Raw genomic sequence first — 14,025 nt, 5'->3', positions numbered from 1 at the left:
GTGAGTGCTGCCCATGCACTGTGGTAAAACCTCTGATTTTGATGCGATCCTCCATTTCTCACTTAGCAAATATGCCCATATAGAGCCTTTTGAACACTAGTTACTGGCACTCAAACTTCTAACTCTCACTTCAACAAAAGTCTTTCCATCTGTGTCTCCTACACATTTACTCTTGAGGAAGATTTGTGAAGAAGCAGATGGTAAGGAAAAAGCTCCCATAACTTTTTTTGCATCTGAGGATAGACACACAGCATGGCTTGTGGGTCCTTGTGACTCTGTCGTGTTTTCTGGGCAGCCAGAGCTTAGTAGTGCTTTAAGCTGCATTCACAAGCCAGAAGGAGTGGCAGCAGAGCTTTTTTACTTATCACTGCCCAGCAATCTGTGGTGGTCTCTCCCAATCCTCATTTTGTGATTTCTGAACTACAAAGTGTCCCTAAAGTTCACGTGTATATATGTTTCTTGGGAAACTTTACATCAACAAAAAGCAGTTTTACTTGCATGTCACTTTCTCCCTGTAGGCATTGGTTGGAGAGAAAGCTTGTTATCAGTCCATCAGCAGCTGTGGTGGTCAGATCTTCTACCTTGGAACTAAGGTAAATGTAGGGAGTTTTTAATAAAAATATGGGGCATTCACTGTTGAAGGTAGCTCATCTTCTGCGGAAGGGCAATTTTTTATTTTATGATGTGAATCAGGGGTGGGTTATTCGTGCATGTATGTCATGGGATGAAAGAAATGTGCAGTAATTTGGTTTTAGCCAAGGTATGGGCTAAATAAGACATTGTCATAGCTTCATGGTATTCTGGTTCATGCTGCTTCAGGGTAGACTTAGTATTACTTTACTGACACCTCCTCTGTTCTAAGCTTCAATTTCTCTGTCCTAAATGTGCTAGTGAGTAAACAGAAGAAAATAAGACAGCAGGGAAAACTAGACTGTGTTGAATGGAATAAAAGGAATATTCTATTCATTTCCCCATTCTGTCTGTGAAAAGGCAAAGAGAGGTGGCCTATAGGATGACATGTGGAAGCAGGGGAAGAAGTGAGAGATGGTATCTTGGAGCAGATGGGTTGTAAGGCCATGTAAAGGATGTCTTCTGTTAAATGTGAACATCCAATTTATTCCTGCCGTGCCAAGCTTGAGGGCTGCTTTACTTAGCTTCATCTGTACCAGCATGCTCTGGTGGGTCTGTGGGATACCACAGGGTGCATGAGCAACTGCAAGTAAATAACTCTTTTTGTTTTCTAGTCTGTTCACGTCATGACATTGAGAAGCTGGAGGGAGGTACGTTGATAGGAAAACTGTATGGCTTAGTAGGTTCAAATTGCTCAAATATAGTTTGGGAGGAGGGAGGGAGCAGTTGTGAAACATGTTCTGAGCATTGTGGTCGGGATCCCTGATTGCTACGCACAGCCAGCACCATAGGTATGCTGCTTTCCATGGTGGGATGCTATAAACTTGCAGGCTGAATGGAGACCTTGTTCTCCCAAGCAAGGCATAATGCCTTGCCATATTTCAGCTTCTGTCAACAAGATAAGAGTTAGTGCAATGTGTGACTTCAGAGGACTGTGTAAGTGTAAGCCTTCTGTCTCCCAGGTAAGCATACAGAAGTGGAAGATCTGGTTCACTGTATTTTGTCTCCAGCTACTGCAGGAGCTACATCATAAAATCCATCAAAGACTGCCTAGAGAGTTCATTGGATTTTAGATCTTTGTTTCTGTTGATAGAAGATTTTTTGGAACATCATTTCTCTGACAGCTGAAACACTGTCAATTTCCACACTAAAGTTCTTAGTGATCTGTTTATGTCTATTTGTTCCTGTGTTGCTCTTTTCACTGAGTTAGCAGTTTTTCCTTTCTAGATCATCACTTTGCAGTATATTTATTCAGTGTATGCACGTTCTCTCTCAGACTTTGTTTTGCAAGGCTAAGCAAAGCTTTTTCATCATTCTCGTGTAAGATTGCCATCCCATTCCTTTCTTTTTTCATAGTCACTGTTCTCTGCGCCTCCTTTGTGCTCAGTTTCTTGAACATAAGTAAACACTTTGGCACGTATTACTCTGGGTAGAGTCTTAGAAATGTCATGCACAATGTCACCTGTTTTTCACTGTCTCTACTAGATAGGTCATTCCTTATGCATCCTTGGGTCTCATTTTGCTGTTCCTTTGGCTACATGATGTCAGTGGCTTGTGGCACTCTGGAGATTCACCAGTACCCCATAGCCAAATTTTGAGTTCTGCTTTAAGTTGCTTGTACCACTGGGTTGCATCATACTTCTATTATCCAGCTTTAGAGGCAATCCTGTTGTGTCTGTCTTTCTGGTCTGGGGTCTCACATCACATGTTGACAGCTGGTCATCAGCAGACTTTGTTAGTAAATTCAGTTTATGCCAAGTTAGTTGACCAAATCACTGTGTAGAAGGGGGCTTCGAGGCTGATTCTCAAGGAACTCCAATAGTCATTTCTTTCCAGTCTCACAATTCTCCTTTAAGCAGCGACCTTCACCATTTTTCCTGTTACCTGCTTTATGGCTTTTGTACTCATTCATGATTATTAGCTCTTCCATATGACGTTGTATCAGGACCTTTAATAAGATATGAACAGTTCAGCTCTATTGAACTTTTATCCAGTTGCTGCTTTTAGTTACCAAGATCACTTTCCTCTGCTAGTTTTCCCTCCAGCCATTCGCTACTGACTTTGGTTTAGTAAACTGTTAATGAAAAGTCTTGCTTTGACCCATGATTTCAGGTACTGTTTTTCCTGGAATTCAGAAGTCAAGCACAACTTACATGCTCTGAGCCAACCTCCTTCTAAAGTACTGTATGGTTTCTGTTGTGCTGCAGGCCTCTTTATTGTAGGGGACAGACTCAAGAGTTGTAATTGAGTATGTGGGGGATCAGAGTGTGAAGCTGAGAGTTCTTGCTGCAGTACAGAATGCTGGGCTGAAATGCAGAAATCTCTCAAGTAGCACTTTAGCATTTTGACCTAACACACCAAGACTAGTGGTGCTCAACCTTGTGTACTACTAATTCCTTAAAGCAGAAAATACTTGTGATCTACTTCAATCCTGGTTGAGTGTGAGCTCACGAGAAAATAAAGGGTAGGATGAGTACACCCATATGCTGGAAACATGGCAGAGTGTTTTGTTGTGCTCTAAGTGACAAGGCAAGGATGGGGAATGGAAAAAACTTATTCTTTGTGATTGCAGACACTCACTGATGCTGTGGGTCTCCATCCATCAAGCATCTAACCTAAAATGTAGCCCACAGGGACTCGATGTACTGCGGCCTGACATTTCTTATTCTTTTTTAACTGTCCAGCAGAAAACGTACATATGAGAGAATCTTTTTGAGATACTGTCCTTTACTGCAATGTGTTGAGATCTTCTGAGGTTTCCTCCCCCTTGCTGTCAGGGATCCCACTACTGGGAGATGCTGATCTTAAATGCAAGGGGGTCATCTTCCCTGTAATGCTAAGGTTCAGTATTACTTGTTATTTTAGAGAGTTGACCACCTTCTGAAACAAGAGCGTCTCACTGATGCCCTGGCTCTAGCTTGGTCTTTTTATGAAGGTAAAGCAAAGGCTGTAGTAGGTAAGTTTGGGTTTGTGTGGGTTTTTTTAATTGAAACTACTACAGAAGGTTTTAAACCTATGCATGTACAGAAATCACTTTTTCAGGAAAAATTAAAAAAAGGAAGAGAACTGAATTGAAGAGAAAGTAGGATGTGCTGCTTTGGGTTTGACAGAAACACCACCTTTATATGGATTGGTTTGATTTTTTTTTTTTTTTAGAGTCATAGTCCCTTTCGCAGCCTTCTGTTTTCAAATGACAATCAGAGTTGGTCTGTGTTGTGACTCCTATCTGTTGTCACTTTGCCATGAAGGAGGTGAAGCCCAGTGTTGAATATCTAGCCTGCTAAAATATTACTGAAGGTCATGCATGACCTGTAGGTAATATTCAGTGTGATGTTCTGTCAGCTCTGCCAAGCAGGTACTTTCATTCAGGTCAGCTCTGACTATACAACTGACTGAAAGAACTGCTGGGTTTTGGCACCATCCTACAAAGGAGGATGCTTTGTGAGCATTTAGTTTGTTATGATAAACGTGTTAATTATGCCAGAAACTTCCACTTGAATGGTCTGATTTGGACTGGACATACTGACTTTTCAGCAAATAACTTCTGATGGTTTTGACAGATGAGACTCAAGTTCTCAGGATAAGATCCTCCTCCTGTGAAACTGCTAGTATGTGAAGATGTGTCTCATTTTAATGCATGGATATAATGCGATTAAGGAGATAGTTTTTCAGTATTCAAAGAATTACTGTCTTTTTGAGTTGGCATTTAGGAATTTTTCTTCCCCTTATAGCGCAGTTAATTCAGCTTCTTTGCATCCAGGCATCCTCCAGCAATTAGCCTCATGTACGCAAACAGCCCTCCATTAATCTTTGACAGCCCTCCATTAATTGTTCTCTCAAGGTTAACAGCATTTGGATCTGTTCTTGCCATTTCTGTGCTGGAACAGTCTTTACATTGGGAGAATAAGCTCTTCAGAAGAAGAGTGGGCTAAAAGTAGAACACAAAATTGTGTATTTAGATATCCTGACCTCTGCATCTCCAGGGTAGTGGTGTTAGCATCTGGACTGTGGGATTTTTATATTTCGACTGGTAGCTTAGATGAGAAAAACTTCATTTTTTTCTTTTTTCCCCCCTCATTCTTTCTAGGCTTGTCTGGGGACACAAACAAGCGGAAAGCAGTCATTGCAGACAGAGTGAGTCACTGATCTCTTCCTAACTGGATTTTCATGTATGCTGATGTAATATTAACTGTGTTCCTGGAAGGAATGGCTTCTGTCCTCCAGAAGTTAGTTAATCCAACTAGCTCTAGAATGTGTACATGTGCCTCTTGCTAAGATTGTGAGCAGGATTTTAGAAGAGACTTGGAAATACCTTTTGGGTAAAGGTGGGGATAAAATCTGCAACATTAGCAAATCGAAACATGACGTTATCATCCAGACCTTGAGATCTCTGGTCCCCTCACAGTGGAGAGAAACCTTTTCCGCAGGTAACTCCAGCGTTTCCTGACCTTTGGTTGGCAAGTGTCCATCAGTATGTAACTTGCTGACTCTCAGGATGGAAACTTTGCTGCATGTGTGCATGGACATGGAAAAAACTCTTCAACTGATCCCGTTCATTTGTTACAGGAACCTTTTTCTGGGAAGAGTATGTTTAAAATACACAATTATTGAAATTATTATTCAACTGTACTTTGTTCTTCATGTGTATTTTGCTTGCAGGTAAATAAGTTTTGCTGTTCAAGATAATGTAACTTAAGCTTTGGGTAAAAACATGGCCCAGATGAGCTTTTGCTTCAGGATGTGTTTATCTGCCTGCAAATTTGCTGGCAGACTCTCTGCCCGGGTTCTCGGTCAGCTAAAGTTAGTGTAGGCCTTGAGTATCCCACTGGGCCACTTCTATGCCCTGTCATGCCATTGTCTCTTGGCAGCCTCTTCCCTGCCCACGGTAGTTCATACCCAAAGTGGGACAGCAGAGTTTACAGAGCTGCCAGCCCCCGAGTCAGTCTGTGCTACCAAGGAGGGCCTGTAGTGTAGAATTTGAATGAATTTTCTTGTTTATTGTAATTCAGATGGTTGAAATCCTTCTCCATTACGCTGATCGGACTTTGAAGAAATGTCCTGACCAAGGCAAAATCCAGGTTATGGAGCAACATTTTCAGGTATGGTGCTCCAGAGGATTCTCCTGTACAGATCTTCTGATTTTTTTTTTTAATCAGACTTTGCTGTAAAAATACTTGTCTATTTTTGAAAAATATTGCTGTGTCTCAGCTGAACTCTTCCCTCTGTTGTGCGCACTAATGAAATCAGGACTTAGTTCCAGCTAGGCGACAGAGCAAAACCTGTACACCCTCTGTCCTCTGCAGAGGTGTGACTAGAGTTTTTCTCCATATGAACCAGTGTACAGGAAAATCTGTAACTGTGCCAGCTACCAGCTGATTCAGATAACTCACTGATTCTGCTCTCTGTTGGCCAGGCTTCATTTTGTGCTCTGCAGGATGTGCTATTTGGCAGGATTTTTGCCAGTCCCTACAGCTTTTTTTATGTTTCTTCTGCAGGATGTGGTGCCTGTCATAGTTGATTACTGTCTCTTACTCCAGCGCACGTAAGTCTGAGTTTGCAAGCCTGTCTCCCAAGGCAGACCACCAACCCATGTAGTCCCGAGTGCTGCCTCCTCTTGTATCACATGGTTTAGAGGAATTGTATCACAACATTGCCATATCATATATCACATCACAGTTTAGAGGAATGCTTAAAAACTGATACTAAGGTCGGGGTACTCAGTACTCAAAGGAAAGTGTGTCTTAAATTTTCATTGATGTGTTGAGGAAGAAAAGTTTGCTTCAAACTTTTCCCCCCACACCATCCCCTTAAGAAAGAAGCTGCCTTGATAGATTTTCCTGTCATCATCATTTCCCCTCTAACAGCAGTTTTTTTGCTGCAACATCCATAGTCAATTTATTCTGTGTAGCTGCATGTAACTTGCATTAGTATAGTAACAGGGCATTCAGCTCCTGAGTTTGAGAAATACAGAGAAAACGGAATTTAATTTGGAGCCCTCAAAGTAGATAAGTAAGGAGAATTTAGTAAGATTATTTGATAACTAAACACTTCTTTCCTCCTAGGGATCTATTATTTAACCAGATATATGATAAGATGAGTGAGAATTCTGTAGCTAAAGGCATCTTTCTGGAGTGCTTGGAGCCATATATCTTAAGCGATAAGCTGATGGGGATCACAGCTCAAGTGATGAAAGACTTGCTGCTTCACTTCCAAGACAAGAACAGGTTGGAAAATTTGGAAGCCTGCATTGTGCATATGGATATCACCAGCTTAGACATACAGCAGGTGAGCTGTTGTACTGTGTACTGTATTGGGTTCCTCTGAATAAATGACATCCCCTAGGCACTGACGCAAACTCCTTGTGCTTTTGAGCACAGCATGGCATGTGGAAAACAAGGTGTCACCTTTCAACAGACAAGACTTACGTAGTTCAAACCATTCATGCCTTTTGGTCACTAATTTGTAGCAGAACTTAGCCCTGTGACCCTGGGATCAAATGCAATGAATGTGGGAATTATTTAACGTGGTTATTTCCATCCTGTAACACACATGCTCATATAAACATGTTTTGCTCTCCCAGTTTGTGTCCTGGCATAGGTTAATGCATCAGCAGCTGAATGTGTTGGAAACTACTAGTCCATCAGGATTAGTCTGATATTCACAGTTGGTCTTTCCTGTTTTGAGTACCTTGCCTAACATCAAAGGCTTCAGGAGCTCAAAAAACTGGAGTTGCATTTGTCAGTTTGGTGCCTGCCAGCCTGCTCTCCTCATGTGCTTGCACTTGTGTGACAAAGTTAGTGGAGCAAGGAGGTGTTCCTGCTGGGTAGTCCTGTTTTTCTTGGCCAGTTTTTATTCCCACAGCATGGCTTTGCATTCCAAGGAGAGAACTGCTTGGGAACTTGAGAAATCAATTCACTAACTCAACCAAAAGGCGAACTGGTGCAATCAAAGGTTTTGAAGAACTGATTTTTTTTTTATTCCTTAACCTCATACAAGTTATGAATGTTAGAATCTAGACAGTTAGATTCCATGTTTGCTGCATGAGCAATAGGCTGGATACTTCCTTTGGGGATTTGAAATCCTTGCAAGAGACTAGTTCTGCAATTGGAAATTCTCATTCTGCTTTAAATCATGCTGTCAGAAGATGCAAATGCAAGGACAGAGATTGTATTTGAGAGACTGGAGAATGAGAAAACTGTGAGCTAAGGCCAGCTCTATACATACGTTGTGCTTTGTTTGCCTTGCAGGTAGTTCTTCTATGCTGGGAAAACCGTCTCTATGATGCCATGATCTACGTCTACAACAGTGGGATGAATGACTTCATTAGTCCTATGGAGGTAGGAAAGATGCTCAGTGCCGTGAGTTCTTATTTGTGCGTTCAGCACAGTCTCTGAGAAACAGCATTTCAAACCCAATGCATTATCTTCTCATTCAGTGTGTATATATTCTTATTCTTTTTCATTTAAAGGGAGAAATCACATATGATACATGCAGTTTGTTTGTCTAGATGCAGTAAAGGAGAGAAGTAATGTGTAATTACTGTGCTTTAGAACAAAAATTTCCCTGCTGAGGTAGCAAAGCTCTGTAGGAAATTGTCGTGTTAATAAAATAAATGTAAAACAAAAGCAACACAAGAGAATAACATGATGACTTAAAGAGATTGTGTTGCAAAACTGTCCGCTAACAGCTTTGTTGCTGGTGGTGAGCCTGGCCTATGTGACATGACATGCTGAGAAAGCATCGACTTTCTGCACGATGGGATTAATGGAGGTGTAGGCGTGAGAGGTTCTATGAACACCGCGAGCGTTTTTGCCTTCATACTGTTCTTCCTCTGCTGACACAGCAGTATATTAATATGTATTAAACAGTAATGGAAACAAAGGGTGAACTTACCTGTGGTACAGAATTCAGAAAAAAAGCTAGAAACAGTCCTTGCATGGTGGCTTTGTTCTTAGCACTTGGGCGTGATCCATTAACAGTAAGCACAGCACTCCGTGTAATGCTGTAACTGAAGGCCCTGTTGGTGCTGCTGCTGGTAATCCTGAAGATGGGCCTGGGGTACCAGTTGCTCTTGAAGCCTGTAGCTATAACATTAGGATGTTTCATTATGGAAGCATGCTGCTGGTATTTTCTCTGTAGTGTTGAAATAGAGAGCTGAGTCCATTTGAGTGTGAAAATCTTAAACTGCCCAGTTTCTAGCAGTTATAATCTCATTTCACTTTTTTTTCAGGAAGGAGACTTTTTAAGTGTTCATTATTTTGAAAAGGACTTCTGGAAACCTAGCATTAACTGTATGAGTACAGATAATTTTTTCTGCTTTCTAGAGCTAAGTATTTAGATGAGTCCTCATTCTACATGCCCAGACTAAAGGCTCTCTGGTGACCCTGCTAGGTAGTCTGAAGGTTTGCGTAGTCTCTGGTGGCAGAAGCTTCAGGAACAGGAGGCAAGGCTGGTCAGTTGTGCTCTGACTTGTTTTTGGGACTAGTGAACATGGCTTTTTTTAGTGTGACCTGTGCTTAGGGTTAGATCTAACTGAATGAAGGCTGTTTTTTCATATGTCATAACACCAGCTGGGAAAAGCTTGCCACATCTTGGTGTCCTCTGCACCTTTTAATTGTAAGACATAGTGAGAAAGTGCAGTTTCTGTGGGGAAGAGGCCCCACTGATCTCTGCTTTAAAACCATGCAGATTCTTTGCTTTGAGCTTTTCCAGCTGCTTGAGCACTGCCTTCCTCCTTGTTACAGAAGCTGTTCAAAGTCATTGCTCCTCCACTGAATGCTGGGAAGTCTCTCACAGGTACAGAATTCTTTCCCTTTAAGGGTTTCTAATTTTGATATATGATGTTTTGACTGTCTCTAGTCACTTCAACAGAGGGATGCAAAAAAGAAATACATATCCAATATAAGGGTCTTGGAGAACAGAAAAGTGTTCTAGTACTATTTACCGTGTGTAAAGCTGCTCAACTTACTGTGTGTAAAACTCTGCATGTGTGTCAGATGAGATGTTTTGCTAACAGCTGGGAAAAAGAATTGCAACTCTGTATGTTGTCTCGTGAAGAAAAGGTGACAATTTTTGTTTTGTAGATGAGCAGGTGGTAATGGGCAACAAGCTGCTTGTATATATAAGGTAAGGTCCTTTAGAAAGTGTGTGAGGTGTTGCCTAGTGGTGGCACCAGATTTTTAACTCACTGTAGCTGCATAATCTTAGAGTGTGTTTCAAGGTCTGGCATAAAATAGCAATGGCTACTTTGTACAGCTGACTTAAAGTTACAGTGGCTTCTTGTTACACATCATGTGAGTGGATAGGTAGGATAAAGTTGAAGACTTAGAGCTCAAGTTACTGCTGGTAAGCCAAGACCATGTCTTTATCTTTAGAAATCGGTTAGAGTGAGTTCTTTTGTCCTGTGTGTGGCACAGTGCTCCTTGAACAAGGACTCTGTAGCCTGAAAAGCTGTTATTTTAGCCCTTTCTGCTATGTCTTTTGGGATAACTGTGCTCAGTTGCTGCTTACTGTGTTTCCTATCATTTGCAGGAGGTCATTCTGAGATTGCACAGTAGTGATTAATTAGTGAATTCCTCTTTCTGGAATCTATTCAAGATTGTGAACATTAGATTCTGCATTACTCCTGCTTCCTAAAATGCAAGAGTAACGATTTTTGTGAGAAATACTGAGTTTCCTGGTTACTTTTCTGCTGTGGAATGGCATACCTCGGATGCAAATTCATGCAGTGCATTGGCTTACTGTGTATTAACAGCAGTGCTGTCTGCAATGCTTGCTCTCATGTTTTATGAAATAAATTTGTCTGGCTTGTTTTAAGAGCATCCTGAAAACTAACTTAAAAAATAAACTGTTCTCCTCAAGCTGTTTAATTTCAGGATGTATTTAAAATACCTTTCCCCTCCTTTTCTATAGCTGCTGCTTGGCAGGCCGTGCGTATCCATTGGGCGATATTCCTGAAGATCTGGTACCTTTGGTTAAAAATCAGGTGAGCAACCTTTTGGAAGGAAACTTTCCCATATGAGGTTTTTAGGAGCTGTTTATGTCTTATTTTGTGGTTTTCTGATAGAAAACTATTATCAGTCTCGTAGCTGTATCCTTGTGATATGAGTATATACCACTGTAAATACCAAATAAGTTTTTAAAGAATGAAATCAAATGGTTGTTTGAACAGAATCTGACCATTTAGAATTAATATTTTTCTTTCAGCTGTAAATTGGGGTGTGGGAACATTGAGTTCTTAGTGGAACTAATTTTGATTGGTTTTGTTTCCTTATTCTTTACCACAAAGTTACCAGAACTTTGTAGCTGTTTCTTCATTCTAAACTTGACTATGACATGTCAGATACGGGAGGATCTTCCCTGTTTTCAAATGCATGTAACATGGGATTGACAGGAGTAGAAAGTGAGATAACATTAAGTAAATATTCCTTCCTCAGTTTGGCTGTTGATAAAACTCCAGTTTGCGTTGGAGTTTTCCTGCCTCTAATACTATACCTCTGGCCTCCTTGCACAACAAAGTTTGACAACTCCTTCCCTGATGTCCTTATTACTGCCTCCTGCCCACAGCACCGAAGGGAAGAGGCTTTCCCAAAACATGAAAGCTTATTCCACAGTGATGGTGTTTGGAAAGACAATTTCCATTTTCTGATAGTCAGTGCCACTTTGAGACAACTTAAAAGGTAACTAGTTTCTTCCTTCTCTTGAGAAAAGGCATAAAGCAACCCATGGCTTGATATTATTCAGTCTTGTGGTGGCTGTTAAGATTGTCTGCTTTCTCAGTCTGTTCCAGCTCTGGTTAGGAGGCAATAGGCTGGTACTACATTCCTCTTCATCCACCCATCTTGACCATCCTTAATTTGGGACAGTTGGCCCTGAGCATGTCCAGCCATTCTGCTTATAAGGCAGTATCTTAGCTGCTTCAGAAGTCTGTACCTATGTTTATAGGCTCTGAAGCTGCTTGTTTTACACCCTGTGGGCTGACCACAGGCTGACTATCCATCTTTTGTTGTTCTGCCTAGTCCCTCCAGGAAGAACTGTGACCTAACATCCAAATCATCTTCCCAGGGCACTTCAGGAACAGCAGCTGATGCCTTAAAGCTTGCTGCTATTACCCTGTGACAGAGCAGGCTTGTCCTACTGCCCTCTGGGACAAGGTTGGATTCCTGAGCTGCGTCTCATGTTGTTCTTTGCCACCCTGTTCAGTGGGCCATCTTTGGCTGACCAGATTCATCACGCTGTTCTGAGTCTGTGATAGTAGCTTTCACATTGGCAGAAATAGCCTTTTCCATCTGGATTGCCCAAGAGATTGGCTGGTTGTTTCAAGGCAACAAGTATTATTGCATATGCCTTATATATTTGTTCAGGATAGGTGTGAGCATGTTCTTAATGGTTTCATCGTAGGGAGAGAGTACCTAGCTAAAATCACGGTGAACTTATGCCAAAAGTATGACTAGACCTGCAGGTCATACTTTGGTGTCATGAAAGTTGGCTTGGTCACTGCCAAGTAAATCTCCTTTCCTTATTCGTTATTTCCATCAGAGCCCTCAAGCTGACTATTTCTTTCTCTTTAAGCTGTGTCTGAAGCTTGGCCTAAGGCAAAACTTAGCTCCTTTGGAGTCATCTCTGACAATTTCTTAAAGCAGGGGATGCTTGTAATAATCACTTTGTGCTCATAAAACTCTTTCCTGAGTTTCTGGCCAGTTTTACCACAAACGTTCTTTTTGGGGTCTCTAGCATTTTGCTCTAGTTTCAAGGTTTCAGTAAGAGGAAGTGCTTTTTTGTACTCTCTCTTTGCAGTGCAATGGAACAGATATTTTTTTGATTGTGGGGTGGAGGGTTTTTTGGGGGTTTTTGGTTTTGGTTTTTTTTTTCCTAATCCAGAGTTTGTAGCTATATGTGTATAGTAGCTCTGGGTTACTGCAAAGGCTTTCCTCACAGGGTGTGAAAACCAGTCTGCAGCACTAGGCTGTTGCCCTCTCCCATGGTCCTCATTAAGTTGTTCCCTGCACACACTAGTGTTGGCAGGGCAACAGACTGTGGCTCAAGGTCTGAAGGGAAGTCGTAGCCCAACCAGCAGCAGTAGCTCTGGGGAGGAGCCATCAACCTCTCCTTTTTATGACCTCTGATAGTGTTCCTGAGAGCTTGGTTTAACTAACACCTTTCCATCTGGACACTTGAATCCACTCTAGCTACAGTCTGGGGGGTTTTGTTTTGTTTTCTGAAGAGTTTCTAGGTGGGAGGTAGATATCAGGCTCAAGGAGACCAACAGGGAAGACTGTGGATCTGAAAGTTAAGCTGCTAACTCCTCCTGGCTTCACTGCCACTGTGGTGACAGGAAAATTAACTCGGAATAGAAGTAAATGAGAGAACGTGGCAGTTCCTGAGGATGGCTGGGAGACTGTATTGCCTGTTGGTTCTCCATGGCATCCCAGTATGTGTCTTAACACATACTCATGAGTGATAGCCAGTCTGCAGCAGTCTGCTCTCTTTCTGCTGGTAGCCAGATCTGTTGTGAGCGGGTGTGAGACAACTGGAGCTGTTGCTCCCCTGTTTGTTCCCTGGGTGGGCCTGGACACTTCTGTCAGTGGTTGAATAAAAGAAGTTGCCTTCATTTTGAAAGGCACCCTCAAATCCCAGTAACCAGGAAGTCAGTGGAGGAGATAGAGTTGAATATCACCTAAGTCAGTCCTTGCAGCGCCAAAGAGCTTTGTGTCTCAAAGTGAGGGGGCAGATTGGCGGGCTCTTCCCAAAGGAACTGGTGACAAGGAGAGGAGCTGTGCCCTGGGTAAGGAGGAGTTGCACAGCTTCTCAGGAGAGCTGCCAGGAAGGGGAAGGAGTTACCTAATTTCACACTCTTCCGTCTGCAAGTATAAACTTTAATTTTTGCTTGATCTTAAATTTTGCTTGATCTCAAATTGGTTGGTGAGTCTAAGGAGGCGCAATTTTTTTCCTACTAACAAGCCACAGAAAACAATTCAAGAACACTCATGGACTCCTAAGGCTCTTTAAAGCTGAAGTGCAAAGCAGGTAACGATGCTGCTTTCCCATGTGCTTGTGCTATCTGTTTTCTGAAATCCATAGGAAATCTGCTGTGTTTGAATTTTCATTGCAGGTCTTTGAATTTCTCATCCGGCTGCATTCAACTGAGGGATCTGTGGATGAAGAGGTCTACCCTTATGTTCGTACCTTGCTGCACTTTGACACTCGGGAATTCCTTAATGTTCTTGCTCTGGTAAGAGATTGCTGATCTCCCCCAAGAGAAAAATACTACACCAGTTCTTCCATAATCTATGTCGTTGGTTGCATGATCTGTAAGATTCCCATTAAAAAGTTCATGCATTAGCTAAACCAGTAGTTACTGGCTTGATGCAGGAGCAGTTTTGATGTGTGTTCTCT

At 41.8% G+C, this 14,025-nt stretch overlaps 1 protein-coding gene across 4 annotated transcripts in view; it reads left to right on the top strand.

Annotated features, from left to right (window-relative positions):
- The window catches only part of VPS8 (VPS8 subunit of CORVET complex), an 86,165-nt gene that overhangs the window by 27,937 nt on the left and 44,203 nt on the right, over nucleotides 1-14,025 (top strand). For 2 of the 4 annotated variants that reach the window (XM_074833481.1, XM_074833479.1), the window contains exons 15-26: nucleotides 519-593; nucleotides 1,245-1,280; nucleotides 3,496-3,586; nucleotides 4,718-4,764; nucleotides 5,640-5,729; nucleotides 6,126-6,172; nucleotides 6,693-6,915; nucleotides 7,878-7,967; nucleotides 9,375-9,426; nucleotides 9,714-9,756; nucleotides 10,543-10,615; nucleotides 13,742-13,861. In XM_074833481.1, coding sequence (XP_074689582.1) covers nucleotides 519-593; nucleotides 1,245-1,280; nucleotides 3,496-3,586; nucleotides 4,718-4,764; nucleotides 5,640-5,729; nucleotides 6,126-6,172; nucleotides 6,693-6,915; nucleotides 7,878-7,967; nucleotides 9,375-9,426; nucleotides 9,714-9,756; nucleotides 10,543-10,615; nucleotides 13,742-13,861 — 987 coding nt within the window. Of the gene's footprint in view, nucleotides 1-518; nucleotides 594-1,244; nucleotides 1,281-3,495; nucleotides 3,587-4,717; nucleotides 4,765-4,797; nucleotides 5,290-5,639; nucleotides 5,730-6,125; nucleotides 6,173-6,692; nucleotides 6,916-7,877; nucleotides 7,968-9,374; nucleotides 9,427-9,713; nucleotides 9,757-10,542; nucleotides 10,616-13,741; nucleotides 13,862-14,025 lie in introns of those variants that run through there. The other 2 variants (XM_074833480.1, XM_074833483.1) reach the window with 2 other exon arrangements.

Source organism: Strix aluco, chromosome 9, assembly GCF_031877795.1.
Source record: "Strix aluco isolate bStrAlu1 chromosome 9, bStrAlu1.hap1, whole genome shotgun sequence".
NCBI classification, from domain to species: Eukaryota; Metazoa; Chordata; class Aves; order Strigiformes; family Strigidae; genus Strix; species Strix aluco.
Note: the sequence above shows the minus strand (reverse complement) of the source record. Positions and strands in the feature narration are given on the sequence as shown.